The sequence below is a fragment of the Pithys albifrons genome, chromosome 27 (genome assembly GCF_047495875.1).
Source record: "Pithys albifrons albifrons isolate INPA30051 chromosome 27, PitAlb_v1, whole genome shotgun sequence".
NCBI classification, from domain to species: Eukaryota; Metazoa; Chordata; class Aves; order Passeriformes; family Thamnophilidae; genus Pithys; species Pithys albifrons.
Window position 1 is genome coordinate 1295708 of NC_092484.1, and position 19549 is coordinate 1315256.

The window sequence follows — 19549 nt, forward strand, 5'->3', positions numbered from 1 at the left end:
CAGAAAAACAACTTAAAACTCATCTTCTGAAAATTATCACATTTTACCTCCTGTAAACCAATGCTGTCTAACAGTTTATTCCCACTCATACAAACAGTACCACAGGAAAATAATTATAAAAATGGCTGGCTGTGGAGTTGACAAAACTCCAGCATCAAACACTGGTAGAAAATATAAACCCAGCAATACCTGAGCTCTCTCTACAGAAAGTTTTATTCATTAACAGAGAGGAGCAGGAGAACCTCAGCCCAGTCTTCCCCCCAGAGCACACTGGATGCTCACAAGGGCCCAGACCTGCAGGACGTTGCTCACCTTGTGTCGTGCTCCAGTCCAGGCCACCCACAAACAGCTTCCTGCAAACAAAGCACAGCAGGTTTAGGGGACACATCAGATCTTATTTAAGGCCCAAGTTGGCTGTTCTGGGGATGTCTGGGGGTACTGAGGCCTCCAACACGCCCTATGAAGCCACTGCCACACTGAACATGCCAATTAAACCAATCCCTCCCTCCGTTCCTGCTCTGAGCTCCCTCATTCACCCACAGACCCGTCAGGCACTGCTGCCTCACAGCACCTGCTGCTGGAGTGAAAGCAAAAGCACAACTGCCAAGCTCAGGCCTGAGACAGAAGACAAACCTGTGTGGCAGGTGCTAAATAACAGAGCAGCACTAATCCAGCTACTCGTTGTGAAACCATTGGACAAATCCAGTTTCCAGATATTGCCAAGTAGATGAGAAAGTCATGGCTAAACCCCAAACTAAACTGCCTAAAACTGACACAACTCATCCTCTGCAAAGAGCACCCAAATCTGCAGGGGTTCATGTCAGAGCATGCCCAGGTGCCTGGGTAGGTGCTCAGAGGAGCTCCTGCCAGGCTGCCGGCTCTGCACGTCTTTATCAACTTCTGGGTGTGACAAAACTTCCATCAAAGTCATTTACTCTGTAATTAAAGGTTGGTCACAGCCACCTCAGTGCTCAGCCCTTGTCAGTAGAGGCACCAGCTCAGAAAAACCCTCTCATGGGGGTTTGCAGCTTCCTCACAAGGGAAGGCAGAGGGGCAGCTTCGCTCTCTGTGAGCAGGGACAGGACCCAAGGGAACAGCTGGAACTGTGTCAGGGGAGGATTAGGTTGGATATTGGGAAAAGGATCTTCCTTCAGAGGGTGGTTGGGCACTGAACAGGTTCCCCAGTGCAGTGATCACAGTCCCAAGGCTGACAGAGCTCAAGGAGTGTTTGAACAACTCCCTCAGGAACAGGGTAGGATTAAGAATTTCTCCTAAGAAAAGAAATTAAACTTCCTCTCATCTGCTTTTTTCAGGAGCAAGTAACGGGTGGTGAGAGACCAGTCACCCCCAGTCAGAGCTGCAGGTGCACTGGGGAGGATCAGGGCAGTGAAAGCCTTGAGACCTGAAGGTCCTGCAGGGCACTGACAAAACCAGCCAGCCCTTTGCACTCTGATTCACTTCTCTGTGATACAACAACATGTCACGACCCTTCTGCACCAGCCAAAGCAACTAAATTCAATACTACGCAGCACCTTCAAGCCTTGTTCCATCAAGGGAAATTTTGTTGCTAAGTCAGAAGCCGAGACGTGACACAAGTCTTGTCTTTCAAAAAAACAGACCAACTGTTAAGAGCTGATCAAAGCGTCTCCTTGAGCAGCCAGAAAACAACCGAGCTGGTGACATGCAAAGCAAATACAGCCCTCAGTGTCACAGCAGGCAGAGGCTGCATCTGCTCCTGTGTTATCGTGATGCGTGAGGACATGCCACCCCTGCCCAGGTGGCACATAGGACATGCCACCCCTGCCCAGCCCCTCTGAGAGTGGCACATGCAGGACATGCCACCCCTGCCCAGCCCCTCAGAGTGGCACATGCAGGACATGCCATCCCTACCCAGCCCCTCTGAGAGTGGCACACGCAGGACATGCCACCCCTACCCAGCCCCTCTGAGAGTGGCACATGCAGGACATGCCACCCCTACCCAGCCCCTCTGAGAGTGGCACACGCAGGACATGTCACCCCTGCCCAGGTGGCACACACAGGACATGCCACCCCTGCCCAGCCCCTCTGAGAGTGGCACACACAGGACATGCCACCCCTGCCCAGGTGGCACACACAGGACATGTCACCCCTGCCCTGCCCTCTCTCCAGACCAGCCTGTTTTCTACTTGCATGTTCGGGATGACGAAGTTTCCCTCAAGGATTGGAAAAGTGCCCCCAGCTCCCTCTGGCAGCTCTGGCTCCTGGCACAGGCTCAGGGCCTTGCTCAACACCAGCCAGGGTTCAGCAACAGGTCATGTTATGGCACAGCCAAACTTCACCCTGCTGTCCCCACCACACCTGGATCTCCTGGTGGCTTCCACAGCTGTCCCTTCACCATGTTCCCCCTCCACAGACAGAACACTCACAAATCTGTGTGCTCCCAGTGCTGTTATTTTCAGGGAAAGTAAGTTCTATAAGGAAATAACTCTATTTCCTAACAGCAAACAAAAAATGCTGATCTAACATGACATTCACACTGAAGTTTTGAAAGCCACACCTTCCTGACCAACCACATTTGAGTTATGGATTGGGTTTGGGTGTTTTTAACTCAGTTTGATAGCCTGGCACACACAATCAATCTATTTTAGATCAATCTGAAAGTTCCAGCTGCATTCTGAGAGAACACCAAGCTGTGCAGGGAGGGAGGTCACTAAAACCTTCCCATTCCACTAATAATTATTTGTAGTCACCCTACATGGACTGAGACAGAAAAGTTGGGCTGCCCAGGGCCAGCTCCATCAGCTCCAGTTTGGGCACACACTGTGGAATGCCACAAGCCAGGAATTCCAGGCCTTGGGCACCTCCGTGGATTGGTCTGAACACAGAGCAGGGCCAGAGTTTCCTAATCCCATTAAATCCAGAGTTCCCAAGGATGCAGATGTGATGCCACACAGGCCAGCTGTGTGGCAGGAGGGCTGTGTGAGTGCTCAGTCCCCCAGCTCAGCCCCTTCCTCAGGTCTCACCCAGGCTGCATCCTGAAAAACCTGTGGTCCAAACAGCTTATGGGCTGGCAGTTATTAAATTCACAAAATAACAGGAAATTCATAGAAAATTCAGAGTTGGAAGGGACCAGCAAGGATTGAGCCCAGCTCCTGGCCCTGCATAGACACCCCAACAATCCCAACTTGTCCAGGAGAGTGTTGTCCAAACACTCCTGGAGCTCTGGCAGCCTTGGGGCTGTGCCCACTGCCCTGGGGAGCCTGGTCAGTGCCCACCACCCTCTGGGAGGGGAAACTTTTCCTGATATCCAACCTAAACCTCCCCTGACAGCTCCAGCCATTCCCTCAGGTCCTGCTCCTGGTCCCAGAGAGCAGAGTTGCCCCTCATGAGTCTCTCCTCAGGTTCCTCTTCCATGTTATTCATTTGCACCTCCTGACACCACCACAGCCCACACCTCCATAAAGCTCCAAAGTCACAGACTGGAGTGTTTGGAGCACACCACAGTCCATCACCATGGAATGCAGAGCCATTCCCAGCTCAGCCAGGTGACAACACAAACCACCAGGTCTGTCTGTGCACCATGAACAGTGTGTGCTGTGTGAGACCCCGACAGGTGCAGCACTCCTGAAGCAGCAGAATTCCCACAGGGATCGCTTCAGGAGCAGAAAGCAGGATAATGACTCCTCACAAGTTCTGCCTCACTCCTTCCTGTGAGAATTTGACTTGCAAATTTATTCTTTGTTGCCACAAACACACTTGCTGCTGGAGCAAATAATCCCAGAATTAGTAAAAAAGGTGCTGTAAAACACCAAAACTCAACACAAGTAAAAACTCTTTGCCTACATGAACAGTCTGGGGTTTGATTAACACCTCTGGTGTCTGAGCTGCAGGACAGAAGGACAAAGATCAGCACTTTGCTTTTACCCAAAACAGCCCAAGTAATAATTAATTACAACAAGTAACATTTTGCAAGGTCACCCCTCACTCATATCAGCACACCTGAAAGTCCTTCAGCCTCCCTGAGTGGTTGTTCTTAAAATCTCAGTCTAGAAAAGCAGCTGAATTCACAACTTCCCATTCAGAGCTGCCTCTCAGGACAGCTTTGAACCAGAACTTCCTCCACACAGCCAGAGCAGCTGAGTAGAGCTGCTGTTTGTTCCACCCTCTCACCTTTCTCTCTGAGCACTTTTGGAGGAGGAGAACAAAGCAATTCCCTTCTCTGATTAACCCCCAATCCTTCCCAATCTGATTACAGCCCCAAGGATCACAACCTAAGCAGCCCATGACTGGGAACAAGCTCTGGGACAGCTGAGCCTCCTCAGGAGGGGAGGTGATGATATTCCATGGAATAACTTGGAGCCTGGCACTCACCTACAGCCCAGGAAGTCACACCTGACCAGGTCTCTCATAAGGCACCAAACAGTGATTAAGACCCAGGTGCAAATAAAAACACTTTCAGAGCAAATTTATTTATTTATTTAAATATTACATATTTAAACAGGCCTGTGCTGGAACTACAGGACCTTTAAGGTCCCTTCCAACCCAAACCATTCCACTCTGATATTCCAACCCCTTATCTTGCCTCCTGTATTTTTAGGAGTTACAAATTAAGAACAAGCAGTAAATAAGCAGCTTACAAGGCACTGCAGGCAGCACAGGACGAGTGGTTCTTGTCTGCTACAGTTTCAAACAAGGTGACCAGTTCTCAGGGGCAAATTCTATGCCAAAAATTGCAGTGGAAGAACAAGTCAGAGTTTTTTTAATTTTGTTTCTGAGACTCCGAGCTCTACCATGCCCAAACCTGCAGTCTGATAATTTCAGTGTCACAGGTTTTAAGATATAGCTCTGAAGCACCAAAATACTGAATGGAACTGGATAATCCATAAGGTCCCTTCCAACCCAAGCCTTTGTGGCTATTAACACACCTCAGAAAAGCCAGACCTATGTCAGGTTATTGGTTTGAAGGCACAAAACTCCTGTGAACCCTTGAAACCGTGATTTTCCTGCCTGGAACCCACCCCCTGCAGAGAAAAGCAGAGAGGAGCTCATGAGGGCAGCACGGCAGAGACACATGGGGGGCAAGGGGAGGCTCCCGGTGCCACCTTTGCCAGTCCCTCTCCTCCACGTGGGGAGCCAGACCCCTCGGGGCGGCCCTGATGAGTCACGGGAACAAAGTCCCCAGCGGGTTCACAGAATTCCTTTTGAGTTGGAAGGGACCCACAGGGTCCTGTCACTGGTCACAGAGAGCAGAGATCAGTGCCTGCCCCTCCGAAGAAGTTCCAACTGCAATGAGATCTCTCCTCAATCCCCTCTTCCCCACGCTGAACACACCAAGTGCTCCCCAAGGCCCTTCCCCACTCCCTTGCCCTCCTCCGGCCGCTTTCTAATGGCTTAAACACCCTCCCTACATTGTGTCGGAAAGAACCGCGCACAGGGCTCAAGGTGAGGCCGCACCAGCGCAGAGCAGAGCGGGGCAATCCCCCTCGCTCGGCCGGCGGGGTGGGTCTCCCCGGGGTCCTCCCGTGTCGCCTGTGGCGATGGGGGCGCGCTCCGGTGCGGGCGGGCGCGGGAAGCGGCGCGGGCGGGTGACCTTGGGCGCGCGCACCTGCCGCAGCCCCGCGCGCGCCGGTCACGTGACGGGGGCGGGAATGGGGGGGGGGGGGGGGGAGGACAGAACCGAACCCTCATGGCGGGACCGGACCCCCCCCCCCCCTCTCCAGAACCACCACCGGGACCTCCCCTGAAGCACCGGCACTGACACTGAGCCCCTCTCTGAACCCACCGGCCTCTCCTCAGCAACCCCTGAGTCGGGACGGACCAACCCCCCCCCCCCCCCCAGCAACACCGACCCAGGCCTGGCCCCCCCGCAGCACCCCCAAAGGAGGGACCAGCCCCACTTTAACCCCCCGACCGGCCCCCTCCGTCAGCACCTCCGGAGCCGGTGCTCCCCTCAGTGGGGCCCCTGAGCATCCCCCGGCCCGGGAGAGTCCCGGCGCGACCTTCGCTTCAGGCTGCGGGAAAAGGTGACCGACTCCCCTCCCGTCCCCTCCCTCACCCTCACCCCCCGTCCCGCCGCGTCGCCCCCCCCACCCTCCTTCCCCTCACCCGATCTCATCGGCGCCTCCCACGCTGTTCATGGCGGCGGCGGCGGCTCCTCCGGGGCCGCGCCCGGCTGTGCCCTGCGGCGGCGGCAGCGGTGCCAGCGGCGGGTGGCGGGGCCGCGGGCGGGCGCTCCCGGCCGTGTCCCGGTTCCCGTGTCCCGGTTCCCCCCCGCCGCCGCCGCCTCCGGCCCGGCCCGGCCCCCCCCGCCGCGCGCTCGCGCTCCCTCAGCGCCGCCGCTGCGCGCGCACCCGCCCCTCGCTACGGGGTCTCCGGGGCCGCGCCCAGGGGAGGGGCGGCAGGGGCGGGGACGCGCGCGCGGGGGAAGGCGGGAAGGGCAGTCCGGGAGCGGGGACGGGAGCGCGGGGTCCTAAAGCCCGGCCTGGGGGTCCCGGCACCCACCCGCGGGGTCCTAAAGCCCGGCTGGGGGTCCCGGCACCCACCCGCGGGGTCCTAAAGCCCGGCCTGGGGGTCCCGGCACCCACCCGCGGGGTCCTAAAGCCCGGCTGGGGGTCCCGGCACCCACCCGCGGGGTCCTAAAGCCCGGCCTGGGGGTCCCGGCACCCACCCGCGGGGTCCTAATGCCCATCCTGGGGTCCCGGCACCTACCCGCGGGGTCCTAAAGCCCGGCCTGGGGGTCCCGGCACCCACCCGCGGGGTCCTAATGCCCGCCCTGGGGATCCCGGTACCCACTCGCGGGGTCCTATTGCCCGACCTGAGTGTCCCGGCACCCACCCGCGGGGTCCTAATGCCCGGCCTGAGGGTCCTGGCACCCACCCGCGGGGTCCTAATGCCCGACCGGGGGTCCCGGCATCCACCCGCGGGGTCCTAAAGCCCAGGCTGGGCGGGGAATCCACGGAGTTCCAGCACCCACCTGCGGGGTCCCACTGCCGCCCCCCGGCAGGGTCCTATTGCCCGCCCTGGAGGTCCCAACGCCCCTTTGCAGGGTCCCAGCACCCATCCGCGGGGTCCTAATGCCCACCGCTGGGTCCCGACACCCACCCCCGTGCTCCTAATGCCCCACTGCAGGGTCCTACAGCCCGACCACGGGGTCTTGTCGCCCACCCGCTCAGCACCCCCTGCAGCGCACACTGCCGTGCCTGGCCCGAGTGCGTGGCGTGCAGGGGATTGCACAGCGCCGTGCGCGGTCCTGGTGCGTGGCACAGCTCCGTGCGTGGCACAGAGTGTGGCACAGCCCTGGTGTGCATCCCTGAGTGTGGCACGGCCCTGGTGTGGAGCCCCCAAGTGTGGCACAACCCTGGTGTGCATCCCCTGAGCGTGACACAGCTCCATGCTTGTCCCAGAGCATGGCACAACCCTGGTGTGCATCCCCAGAGTGTGGCACAACCCTGGTGTGCATCCCTGAGTGTGGCACAACCCTGGTATGCAGACCCCGAGTGTGGCACAGCCCTGGTGTGCATCCCCCGAGTGTGGCACAACCCTGGTGTGCATCCCTGAGTGTGGCACAACCCTGGTATGCAGACCCCGAGTGTGGCACAGCCCTGGTGTGCATCCCCAGAGTGTGGCACAGCCCTGGTGTGCATCCCTGAGTGTGGCACAACCCTGGTGTGGAGCCCCCAAGTGTGGCACAACCCCGGTGTGCATCCCCCGAGCGTGGCACAGCTCCATGCGTGTCCCAGAGTGTGGCACAACCCTGGTGGGCATCCCCAGAGTGTGGCACAACCCTGGTGTGCATCCTCTGAGTGTGGCACAACCCTGGTGTGCATCCCTGAGTGTGGCACAGCCCTGGTGTGGAGCCCCCAAGTGTGGCACAGCCTTGGTGTGCATCCCCAGAGTGTGGCATGGCCCTGGTGCAGCCCCCAAGTGTGGCACAGCATGGGGCTCAGCACCATGCACAAGGAAACCCCCTTCCTCCATGTCCCCCACAGCTGCACCGATCCAGCCCAGCTCCATCACACAGGAATGCTGGTTGTTCCCTCTCCAGGAGCTGGGATATCCCCTGCACCCCCAGGTCACCCCAGTGCCCCCCAGGCGTGTGACCACCCTGGCCTGGCAGCCCCTGCCCACCCTGCAGTGCCCCAATCCCGATAAGGACTCCCAATCCCGATAAGGGCTCCCAATCCCAATAAGAGCTCCTGCTCCCCAGAGGGGCCCCAGCTCCCTGTGCACACTCAGCACTTTCCAGCCCGGCTATTTAAAGCCGGCCAAGAGCCGAGTGGCCCTTTTCCCTCCCCTGGCACGTCCCGGCCCGTCCAGCTGGACTTTTCTCCCACAGCCATGAGCTCTGTGGAGGCTGCAGGGCCGATCTTCGCCGAGGGTGAGGATTGTCGGGCCGCCTGGAGCAAGGCCAGTGCCGGCTACGATGAGCCCGACGCCCACCTGGAGATCCTGGGCAAGCCAGTGATGGAGCGCTGGGAGACCCCCTACATGCACTCGCTGGCGACCGTGGCTGCATCAAAGGGTAACAGGGACCCCACGGGCTTGGGGACATGCCAGGGGTGCTGCTGCCCCATAAGCAACTGGTGTGTGGGGGGATGTTGTGCCAGAGACCCCACTGCATGTGCCCCACTTGCCATGGTGTCCCCCACTGTGGCAGCGTGGCTGTGGTGGCACTTGTGTGCTCATGTCAGGGTGACACATTCACAAAAGGGGATGGGGGAGTGGCTGTGCCCACTCCCAGCCAGGACCTGCCACTTTTGGCATGCCAGTGGAGGGAGGGTTTGGCAGCACAGCTGTGGGGTGTTTGTTCCCACTGTGATCACCTGGGGGGCTTGGTGGGGGCAAAGGGTCACTGTAGGGATCACCCAGTGGGGCAGCAGGTGACAGGGACATGGGGCTGAGCTCAGCTTCTCCCTCCAGTGCCAGCGGTGCCACGTGCTCCCAACCTGCACCAAAAGCATCCAATATGGGGAAAGAACAGGGCAGAATTCAGGGCTGGGGGGCTCCAAGGCAGAGAAAACCCAGGGCTGGGTGTGTCCCTGGGGAGGCCTGACCCCCTGAGCTGCCCTCCCATCCCAGGTGGGCGCGTGCTCGAGGTGGGGTTCGGCATGGCCATCGCTGCCTCCAAGGTGCAGCAGTTCGACATCGAGGAGCACTGGATCATCGAGTGCAACGAGGGCGTGTTCCGGCGCCTGGAGCAGTGGGCCAAGGAACAGCCACACAAGGTCAGCCCAGGGTGGGCTGTGCCAGGGTTGGGGGGTGCCTGTCCCACCCCCACACCTCACCCCTCTGCCCCCCCTGCTCGCAGGTGGTGCCCCTGAAAGGGCTGTGGGAGGACGTGGTGCCGACGCTGCCAGATGGGCACTTCAGTGGTGAGATATCACCAGAGGGGTAGCGAGGGGTTGGGTGGGGGTCCCCATGGCAGAAGGAGGGGTGCAGAAAGGCAGAAGCCCAGGGCATGTGGGTGCTGGGACCATGGAAAGTGGGGGAGCAATTTGTCCAGGGTGCAGGTGAGCACCCAGCCTGCTCCATCCCATGGGGACCTGGGAGGGATATCTTGTCCTGGGAGGGGCATCTTGTCCTGGGGAGCTGAAGGTCGCTGTGTCCAGTGTCAGACACAAGGAGGGTAAATTGGAGTAGGAAAACCCAGTGCCAGGTCGTGAAGGGGGATCTTCCCCTGGCACTGGAGCCCCCACAGCACCTCAGGGTCTCTCCTGGTTAACGGGTTGGTGTCCCCGGGCAGGGATCCTGTACGACACGTACCCGCTGTCGGAGGACACCTGGCACACACATCAGTTCAACTTCATCAAGGTAATTAATGGCTGGGGAGGAGTGGGAGCCTGGAGGGGTGTGCTGGGGCCAGGTGCTGAGCAGGGGATGCTGAGCGGGGGGTGCTGAGCGGGGGGTGCTGAGCGGGGGGTGCTGAGCGGGGGATGCTGAGCGGGGGGTGCTGAGCGGGGGGTGCTGAGCGGGGGGTGCTGAGCGGGGGGTGCTGAGCGGGGGGAAGCTGAGCAGGGGGTGCTGAGCAGGGGATGCTGAGCACGGGGAGCTGAGCACGGGGAGCTGAGCATGGGGTGCTGAGCGGGGGATGCTGAGCGAGGGGTGCTGAGCGGGGGATGCTGAGCGAGGGGTGCTGAGCAGGGGGTGCTGAGCAGGTGGTGCTGAGCAGGGGGAGCTGAGCAGGGGGTGTTGAGCAGGGGGAGCTGCGCAGGGGATGCTGAGCGGGGGGTGCTGAGCAGGGGGTGCTGCGCAGGTGGTGCTGAGTAGGGGGTGCTGAGCAGGGGGAGCTGAGCAGGGGGAGCTGCGCAGGGGAAGCTGAGCAGGGGAAGCTGAGCAGGGGGTGCTGAGCGGGGGGTGCTGAGCGGGGGGTGATGCGCAGGGGGTGATGCGCAGGGGGAGCTGAGCAGGGGGAGCTGCGCAGGGGAAGCTGAGCAGGGGGAGCTGAGCGGGGGTTGCTGAGCGGGGGGAGCTGAGCAGGGGTGCTGAGCGGGGGGAGCTGAGCAGGGGGTGCTGAGCAGGGGAAGCTGAGCAGGGGGAGCTGAGCGGGGGGTGCTGAGCAGGGGGAGCTGAGCAGGGGTGCTGAGCGGGGGGAGCTGAGCAGGGGGTGCTGAGCAGGGGGTGCTGAGCAGGGGGTGCTGAGCAGGGGTGCTGAGCGGGGGGAGCTGAGCAGGGGGTGCTGAGCAGCCTCCCTGCATTCCCGTGGCAGGGTCACGCCTTCCGCCTGCTGCGACCCGGAGGGGTCCTCACCTACTGCAACCTGACCTCGTGGGGGGAGCTGCTGAAAACCAGGTACAGTGACATCGAGAAGATGTTTGAGGTGAGTGTTGTCCCATGTCCTGCAGTGTCCCCGCTCCCATCTGGACACCCCCAATCCAGGGCTGCTCCTCCCTCCCCTCCTCTCCCACAGGAGACCCAGGTGGGGCCCCTGGTGCAGGCCGGGTTCAAGCAGGAGAACATCAGCACGAGGGTGATGGAGCTGCAGCCGCCCCAGGAGTGCCGGTACTACTCCTTCCCCAGGATGATCACACCCACCATCCTGAAACACTGAGGGGAATCCCTGGAGGCCCCAGGACACAGACCCTGGGGAGCAGAGGGACCATGAGCAGGAGGAAAGCTCTGATCTCCTCTGATGCCCATGAGAGAGGTCAAAGCTGATTCACCCAGAGATAGCTGGAGGGTTGGGATGGAAGTCCCGGATTCCAGGGGACAAGAGGACTGGAAGCTCCCTGCCTGAGGGGTCTTCTGGACTCTGTGGAAGAAGATCCAACCCTGCTCTGTCCCCTTGGGGTTTTCATTCCCAATTCCTCAATTAAGCTGGAATTTGAGAGCTTTAGCCAAAGGGGTTCCAGAACCAGCTGTTTCCTTTAAAAACTGGATTATTTTGAGAAATCTCAAGGTGCCTTCCCACCCATGAGCCAAATAATCCAAACCAGACAAGAGAAACTGGGAAGGTGGAGCAGTTTGAGGCATCCTGAGGCATTTTGGCTGCTCCCAGAGCAACTCCCCAGGGAAGTTTCCAAACCCTTTTGGCCAAAGCCCTCAGCAGAGAGTCCTGACACCCCCCTCACAGCTCAGTAAATGTTTCCTCTCTCCCCAGAAGGGCTAAAGTCCATTAAAAGGAATGAAATACCCAAACTGCTGTTCCCGAGCTATTTATTTGTCTTTCCAAAGCGTGTTTGTCACTCTACCACAGCCATTCCTTATCCCAGATTCCTGGCACACATCCAGGACAGGCTGCTTTATCCCTGCTAAGGAGCTCTGCATTCAGTTTTATTAGTCAGATTTAAGGACTAATATTTTACTTAAAGAACCAGAATGATTTTCTGGCCCCTGTGCACACAGATATTAGGGATTTATTAGTTCCTGTGTAGGAATTATCAACAGGGAGCAGGTGGTGAGTAAGGGAAGAGCTCAGGGAGGCCTCTGGGATCACCTGGACATGTGTTGGTCTCAAAACTTCCCAACCAAGCTAAAAAGCACATCCCAGGTTTGGCAAGGCCTTTATGTTGGGATATGACACCACTCTCCTTCACTCAGAGCTTGTTCAGCACAGAAACCAACACACTTACCAAAGCCAGGTCCTGCTTTTTAGTCCAGTTTTTCAATCAGAGGGATTTATTAATGACAGAAAACCCCTTGACCAGGTAGAGTTTTATTGAAGGCGTGTGAGGACCCGGGTTTGTGCGTGACGTGAGCGGTGCCCGCGGGCAGTGAGTGGGGACATAAATAAAGGTTATTTCCTGTACCAGATCTGAATCTTCTTCTCCCGCTTGATTTTCCTCTGGAGCTGCAGGATCCCATAGAGCAAAGCCTCAGCTGTAGGGGGGCAACCTGAGGGGGAGAGAGAGGAAGTTAAGGAAGGAAAGAAGGATGGATGTTCACAGGGCTGGTACCTGCCCAGAGCTGGAGCCAGTGGGAGAGGTGACAACCCTGGGATTGATCCCAGAGCTGTGACTTCCCTCTGGCTTTGTGGCTGGCACAGCCTGCTTGTACAGACAAGAGGTTAAAGAAACTAAATTGATGGTGGTTTTCAAAAGAGGTCTTTATCAAACAGCAGTGCTTTCATTTCAGGCAAAGTGTATCTCAACCACGGCTCACACCTCCCACAGTGCCACCACCAGCACAGCCCTCACTGCAACCCCAGCAGAGCTCCCCGAAGCTGCTGCAGCTTCACCAGCACAGTCTGAAACAGGAAACCCTTCAAAAGGTCCCCCCCAGCTCTGTGGGGATGCCCAGAATTCCCCTCACTCCCACCCTACCTGGCACGTAGATGTCCACGGGCACAATGCGGTCGCAGCCCCTCACCACAGAGTAGGAGTAGTGGTAGTACCCCCCGCCATTGGCACAGCTGCAGGAGAGGGGCAGGGTCAGACCCTTGGCCAGCCCAGAAGGTGGGCACTGCCAGGGGATCCCAACAGGTGGGCACTGCCAGGGGATCCCAACAGGTGGGCACTGCCAGGGGATCCCGGCAGGTGGGCACTGCCAGGGGATCCCAACAGGTGGGCACTGCCAGGGGATCCCGGCAGGTGGGCACTGCCAGGGGATCCCAACAGGTGGGCACTGCCAGGGGATCCCAGCAGGTGGGCACTGCCAGGGGATCCCCTCCCTCCCTCTCTCTGCACACTCAGATCCCCCCCCAGAGCAACAAGGACGCCCCTGCACCCACCTCCCCATGGAGACCACGTAGCGAGGCTCCGGCATCTGGTCGTAGACCTGCGGAACACGGATATTTGGGATCATGTCCAGCCCCTTCCCACCGTGCCCAAGCCCCCCCAGTGCCGGTACCTTGCGCAGGGCTGGGGCCATTTTGTTGGTGAGGGTCCCTGCCACGATCATGACGTCGGCCTGGCGGGGGCTGGCCCGGAACACGACCCCGAAACGGTCCATGTCGTAGCGAGGGGCCGCCATGTGCATCATCTCCACGGCACAGCAGGCCAGCCCGAAGGTCATCGGCCACAGGGAGCTCTGCAGGGACACAGGGGACAGGGACGGGTGACTCCCGTGGGGAAAGAGTCCGTCAGGCAGAAGGGAAACGGGATGGGAAAAGCTCGAGGTGTGGGGAGCAAAACTGGGGGCTCTGGGGGGGATGGACATGGGGAGAGGTGGGTGTGCAGTCTGAGCTGCTCCTCTCACACTGCTAAAGCCACCTCAGAGCCCCACTGGGACAGGGGTGAAGGGACAGGTCTGGGCTCTGGAGAAGGGATGAGTCAGAGCCCTGGAGAAGGGAGAGCTCAGGGCCCTGGAGATGGGAGAGCTCAGGGCCCTGGAGACGGGAGAGCTCAGGGCCCTGGAGACGGGAGAGCTCAGGGCCCTGGAGACGGGAGAGCTCAGGGCCCTGGAGACGGGAGAGCTCAGGGCCCTGGAGAAGGGACAAGTCAGGGCCCTGGAGAAGGGACAAGTCAGGGCCCTGGAGAAGGGACAAGTCAGGGCCCTGGAGAAGGGACAAGTCAGGGCCCTGGAGAAGGGACAAGTCAGGGCCCTGGAGATGGGAGAGCTCAGGGCCCTGGAGAAGGGACAAGTCAGGGTCCTGGAGAAGGGACAAGTCAGGGTCCTGGAGAAGGGACAAGTCAGGGCCCTGGAGACAGGAGAGCTCAGGGCCCTGGAGAAGGGACAAGTCAGAGCCCAGGAGAAGGGAGAGCTCAGGGCCCTGGAGAAGGGAGAGCTCAGGGCCCTGGAGACGGGAGAGCTCAGGGCCCTGGAGATGGGAGAGCTCAGGGCCCTGGAGACGGGAGAGCTCAGGGCCCTGGAGACGGGACAAGTCAGAGCCCAGGAGAAGGAAAAGCTCAGGGCCCTGGAGAAGGGAAAGCTCAGGGCCCTGGAGAAGGGACAGCTCAGGGCCCTGGAGAAGGGACAGCTCAGGGCCCTGGAGAAGGGACAGCTCAGGGCCCTGGAGAAGGGACAGCTCAGGGCCCTGGAGAAGGGACAAGTCAGAGCCCTGGAGATGGGAGAAGTCAGCCTCACACCAGCAGGAGGTGGCTGAAGAAGGGATAGCTCAGGGCCCTGAAGGAGGAACAGCTCAAGCCCACATAGGGGCAGTGGTGGCAGGAGAAGGGACAGCCCAGGGCCCTGGAGAAGGGCCAGCCCAGCTAAGGCAGAGCACAGTGGACCTGGAGCAGTGTCACTCATGTCACCTCCTTCACAAGCAGAGCAGCTGCTCTGGGCAGGGCCTGAGTAACTCCAGAAAGGGCCTTTTGCTGGTGACCAGTTCCAGACCTCCCATCCTGCTCCATGTTCCCCTCTGGCTCCACAGCTCCTGCACCTTCAGCCCCTGTCCTGCTCTGTCACTGGACCCAAATGTCACCTCTGCCCACGTCACTTGGCCACGGGCCCTCAGCCTATTTTTATCCCAAGCAGGAGGTGACTCCAATCCATTTCCTGGGATCCCAGGTTTCCCTGGATTCCAGGCCTCCCTGGAGAGCAGCAGCCCCAGGACTCACCCGCCGGGCCCAGTTGATCAGGTCATCCAGCTTGGTGACAATGTACTCCCCTCTGCTGCTGGGGACATAGGACTTCTTCTGGACCACAGCAGAGCTCTTCTGGACTTGCACAGAGCTGAAGGAAACACCACAGTGGTCTCAGTCTCTCATTACCTCCTTGCATAATCAACCCTTACCCTGGGCAAGCTGGGATTCCCTGAGGGACCCGTGGGATGTTGTGGATGGACAGGGATGGACAATCCCACCCCCTAAAGTTTGTGGCAGGGGAGTGTCCCCCAGCGTGGGGTCTGTGCTCAGGCAGAGCCCCTGTGCCAAGCCCAGGCTGCAGAGAGCCCCTGGCTGCTCACAGAGCTGCCAGTTCTCCCTGGATTTCAGCAGGAAAGTGAGGAGACAGGGACAGGGACAGGGACAGCAGGGCCCCTGCAGGTGGGACAGGTCACCACCTGGGCTCCCTGTGCCCACACAGGGGAGGAGCTGCCCTTACCTGTCTGCATGGTCAGCCACGGTCTGATGGAGCAGCTGAGTGAGCACAGGAGTCCCAGTGCTGGGCCTGGGGGGCAGAACAGCCCGGGGGGGGACAGGGTGACACGGGTGACAGGGTGACACAGGGGACACAGGTGACAAGGTGGCACAGCCCCCACCACACCCCAGGGCCCTGCCAGGGGAGGAGAACAACCCTGGGCACAGGGCAGTGAGTGCTGCCCCAACCCCAGCAGGGGAGGAGACCCCCACTGACCCCTCCCAAGGCTCACTCGGGGCTCTCTGGCTCTGCTGTGGGTTGGGGGTCTCATCGCCCCCAGCCCCAAGGTCTGGGGTGCCACTCCCTGCTCTGGCCCCCTGTGCCCTCAGCCTCGGGCTCAGAGGGGTCCCGCCACCCCCACCCTGGGTTCAGGGGGGTCCCACCACCCCCGGCCCAGGATCAGGGGGTCCCCCACCCCAGCCCCGGGCTCAGAGGGGTCCCACCACCCCCACCCTGGGCTCAGGGGGGTCCCATCACCCCCACCCTGGGTTCAGGGGGGTCCCACCACCCCCGGCCCAGGATCAGGGGGGTCCCCCACCCCAGCCCCGGGCTCAGAGGGGTCCCACCACCCCCACCCTGGGTTCAGGGGGGTCCCACCACCCCCGGCCCAGGATCAGGGGGGTCCCCCACCCCAGCCCCGGGCTCAGAGGGGTCCCATCACCCCCACCCTGGGCTAAGAGAGGTCCCAGCACCCCCACCCTGGGCTCAGGCAGGTCCCACCACCCCCAGCCCGGGGGTCCCACCATCCCCGGCCCGCTCAGCACACCCCGGCCCCGAGCTCAGGGGTCCCGTCCGCCCAGGCCCCGGCGCTCACCGCCAGCCCAGCACGCCGCGCCGGGGGAGCCGCAGACCTGCAAGAGAGGAGGGGAGCGCTCAGCGCGGCCGGCGAAGGGCCCGGTGTCTCCGGTGTCCCCTCAGGGCCGCGCCGCCCCCGGCCCGGTGTCCCCGGTGTCCCCTCAGGGCCGCGCCGCCCCCGGCCCGGTGTCCCCTCAGGGCTCGCTGCCGGCTCAGCGCGGTCCGCCGGCCCTGCCCGCACTGCCCCGTGCCCCCCGCCGCCCTCCCCGTGCCCGTCCCCCCGTGCCCGGTCCCCGCTCACGGCCCAGCGCCGCCATCGCTCCGCAGCCCTTCACGCAACCTCTGCGCGCGGTGCACCCGCCAACCGGGCCCGGCGCGGCCCGTGCCCCGCCTCAGCGCTCCGGCAGGGAACGCGCGCCGCGGGCGGGACCGTTCCGCGCGCCCCGCGGTAAAACGGGGCCGGGCGGGGCCGTTCCCGGAGCAGGAAAAGGACGGGCCCCGTCCCTGGGTGGGCTCGAACCACCAACCTTTCGGTTAACAGCCGAACGCGCTAACCGATTGCGCCACAGAGACCGCGCTGGCGCCGCAATGTCCTGCATGTCCCCACGTGTCGCTTGTCCCACGTGTCCCATCTCCCGCCTGTCCCATGACCCGTGCCCGTGTCGTGTCCCTGTGTGCCTCCGTATCCCATGTCCGTGTCCCGTGTCCCTCTGTGTCCCGTATCCCTGCCATGTGTCCCCGAGTGTCCCACGGTGTCTCGTATTCATGCTCCGTGTCCTCCCCTGTCCCACATCCATGCCGTGTGTCCCCCTGTGTCCTGTATCCATATCCCATATCCCGTATCCACGTCCCGTATCCATGCCGTTCCCCCCTGTCCCATATCCACGTCCCGTATCCCATATACATGTCCCATATCCCGTGTCCCTGTTCCATATCCTGTATCCATGTTCCATATCCCGTGTCCACATCCAGTATCCCTGTCCCGTGTCCCATATCCCATATCCTGTATCCCTGTCCCTATCCCATATCCCTGTCCCATGTCCCGTATCCATGTAACGTATCCCTGTCCCGTGTCCCATATCCTGTATCCCTGTCCCTATCCCGTGTCCATGTCCCTGTCCCGTACCCCTGTCCCATATCCCTATCCCTGTTCCATATCCCCCTGCCCCCATCCCTGTCCCATATCCCCATCCCTGTCCCGTATCCCCCTGCCCCCATCCCTGTCCCATATCCCCATCCCTGTCCCGTATCCCTATCCCATATCCCCCTCCCTATCCCTGTCCCCCTCCCTATCCCTGTCCCTGTCCCGTGTCCCGTATCCCTGTCCCATATCCCCATCCCTATCCCCATGCCTGTCCCATATCCTGTCCCATTCCTGTCCCCATCCCTGTCCCATATCCTGTATCCCTATCCCTGACCCCATCCCTGTCCCATATCCCCATCCCTGTCCCGTGTCCTGTATCCCTGTCCCATATCCCCCTCCCTATCCCTGTCCCCATCCCTGTCCCATATCCTGTATCCCTATCCCTGAACCCATCCCTGTCCCATATCCCCATCCCTGTCCCGTGTCCTGTATCCCTGTCCCATATCCCCCTCCCTATCCCTGTCCCCATCCCTGTCCCATATCCTGTATCCCTATCCCTGAACCCATCCCTGTCGCATATCCCCATCCCTCTCCCGTGTCCTGTATCCCTATCCCTGAACCCATCCCTGTCGCATATCCCCCTCCCTATCCCTGTTCCCATCCCTGTCCGTGTCCCCCGGCGGTGACGGGCGGGGGGCGGAGCGTTTCCAGCAGCCGAAATAGCTCAGCTGGGAGAGCGTTAGACTGAAGATCTAAAGGTCCCTGGTTCGATCCCGGGTTTCGGCAGAAGTTTTTCCTGCCCTCCCGTGGCTTCTGGAATCGCCACCAATTCGCCAAACTCTGCTCCTGGTTATTTTAATATCATGGAAATGCACAACGAGGGAGGGGTGAAGGTGGGGACTGAAAAATATTATTAAATAAATTAATAATAAATAACAGTTAATGATGTGACACACAGCCAGCTGAGGTGAGGGATGTGCATTAATTAGCACTGGACAGTCACTAACGAGCACAGGTGATGTGGCAGCCCCTGCTCTAAATAAAGCACTAGAAAAGAGGTCAGTGAGTTCATGTTCCTGTTCCCAACCCTGTGATTAATAACATGAAACCCAGACACCAACACAACACATTACAGGTTTACCTGATTTATAAAAATAACCTTCCCCTGCTGTGAACACGGGGTGGAATCCCCTCCCTGAGCTCCAACCACCACAGATCAAAATATTCAAGCAAAAGCAACAAGTCTTTGATGATTCCCTTGGTCCCACTTTAATTAAGCCCATGGGATCTGCACACTGTGAGGCTGAATTTGGTGTCCAGGTATAACCAGTCCCAGGAATGAGCTGGGACACACCCGGGGCAGCAGCTGGAAGGGGTTGAGAAAGATGTAAATGTGTTTCAGAGCATCAACACAGCAGCCCCTGGGACAGCCCTGGGAACAGGAACAGTTTGGCATTGGGAATTTGGTGACATTAAATCAAACCAGGTGTAGGATAAATCAGGATTATCCCTGGAAGTGTCCAAGGCCAGGCTGGATGGGCTTTGGAGTAACCTGGGATAGTGAAAGGTGTCCCTGCCCATGGCAGGGGGTGGCACTGGATGGGATTTGAGGTCCCTTCCAACCCAAACCATTCCAGGATTCCATGATTGAGGTGAAGGCAAAGTGAGGTGGGAATTGTTTCCATGCACTGGTGTGGAGAATGATCTTATCAGCAGGGAAGGGATTTGGATTGAAAAGGGAATACAGGGTTGGTGTAAAGGAAGGAGAAGCTGATCCCCACCTCTGAATTACCTCAGAGCACCTGGATCAGCACCTGGATCAGGAAGCCCCACCCTGACCTCTCCCTTCCAAAGGGAAAGTGCCACTCACAGCTCCAAGTTGACTCCATCAACCCCTCATTATTTTTTTATCCCATCCCCAAAAACTCATTATCCCTCCTCACAAGTTTTAATAAAACCCTCTTCCTGTTCTAGTCCTGTAATTGAGGTATTTGAGATAAGGGGAATGAGGATTCCACAGTGAAACTCGTTAGAGAGCACAGAGCAATTAAAAGTGTAATTAAAATATATTCAGATAATTACTAGAGCCAGAATAGACATCTGGATCCCAATTTAAACTTCTTCATTTCAAATCATCTTGGGTTTTATTGGACAAGCACAGAGATCCCATTTCATTATCATGAAGAAACCCTAATCAGGGGGTTTTATCTATGTTTTATCATTATTTATCATTAA

General features: G+C 59.4%; 3 protein-coding genes and 2 non-coding genes across 7 annotated transcripts in view; 2 read left to right on the forward strand and 3 right to left on the reverse strand.

The window, feature by feature from the left end:
• DAZAP1 (DAZ associated protein 1) overlaps positions 1-6338 on the reverse strand; it is a 24929-nt gene extending 18591 nt beyond the window's left edge. For both annotated transcript variants that reach the window (XM_071578241.1, XM_071578240.1), the window contains exons 1-2: positions 6085-6338; positions 313-353 (exon numbers count right to left, since the gene is read on the reverse strand). In XM_071578241.1, coding sequence (XP_071434342.1) covers positions 313-353; positions 6085-6116 — 73 coding nt within the window. In that variant the 5' untranslated portion in view covers positions 6117-6338. The remainder of the gene's footprint in view (positions 1-312; positions 354-6084) is intronic.
• GAMT (guanidinoacetate N-methyltransferase) lies at positions 5855-12228 on the forward strand. Of its 2 annotated transcripts, XM_071578244.1 has the most exons (7): positions 5855-6002; positions 8315-8500; positions 9058-9203; positions 9287-9350; positions 9722-9789; positions 10685-10795; positions 10886-12228. In XM_071578244.1, the coding sequence occupies exons 2-7, from the start codon at positions 8317-8319 to the stop codon at positions 11024-11026; spliced, it is 714 nt and encodes a 237-aa protein (XP_071434345.1). In that variant the 5' UTR covers positions 5855-6002; positions 8315-8316; the 3' UTR covers positions 11027-12228. The 2 variants fall into 2 exon arrangements, with proteins under 2 accessions (XP_071434345.1, XP_071434344.1); XM_071578243.1 differs by lacking the exon at positions 5855-6002 and having other exon boundaries at positions 8247-8500.
• Positions 12112-16639, reverse strand: NDUFS7 (NADH:ubiquinone oxidoreductase core subunit S7). Its single transcript, XM_071578247.1, has 8 exons — positions 16532-16639; positions 16250-16286; positions 15400-15465; positions 14916-15030; positions 13264-13443; positions 13145-13191; positions 12738-12826; positions 12112-12309 (listed from the first exon to the last, which is right to left on the reverse strand). Exons 1-8 carry the CDS (start codon positions 16545-16547, stop codon positions 12212-12214), a joined length of 648 nt encoding a protein of 215 aa, XP_071434348.1. The 5' UTR covers positions 16548-16639; the 3' UTR covers positions 12112-12211.
• Positions 16640-16729: 90 nt separating this feature from the next.
• Positions 16730-16803, reverse strand: TRNAN-GUU (transfer RNA asparagine (anticodon GUU)). Its single transcript has one exon. It is a non-coding gene; the product is annotated as a tRNA-Asn (tRNA).
• Positions 16804-18027: 1224 nt separating this feature from the next.
• Positions 18028-18100, forward strand: TRNAF-GAA (transfer RNA phenylalanine (anticodon GAA)). The gene has a single exon. It is a non-coding gene; the product is annotated as a tRNA-Phe (tRNA).
• Positions 18101-19549: the final 1449 nt, after the last annotated feature.

What these genes read in the sequence shown, in the direction of transcription:
- GAMT (XM_071578244.1), top strand. Translation starts at nt 8,317, where the DNA reads ATGAGCTCTGTGGAGGCTGCAGGGCCGATCTTCGCCGAGGGTGAGGAT. An exon ending in GACCGTGGCTGCATCAAAGG is followed by an intron (nt 8,501 to 9,057) that starts GTAACAGGGACC and finishes CTCCCATCCCAG; the next exon opens with GTGGGCGCGTGCTCGAGGTG. An exon ending in CCAAGGAACAGCCACACAAG is followed by an intron (nt 9,204 to 9,286) that starts GTCAGCCCAGGG and finishes CCCTGCTCGCAG; the next exon opens with GTGGTGCCCCTGAAAGGGCT.
- NDUFS7 (XM_071578247.1), bottom strand. An exon ending in CGCGGCGTGCTGGGCTGGCG is followed by an intron (nt 15,466 to 16,249) that starts GTGAGCGCCGGG and finishes TCTGCCCCCCAG; the next exon opens with GCCCAGCACTGGGACTCCTG. An exon ending in CGTGGACATCTACGTGCCAG is followed by an intron (nt 12,310 to 12,737) that starts GTAGGGTGGGAG and finishes TCTCCCCCTCAG; the next exon opens with GTTGCCCCCCTACAGCTGAG.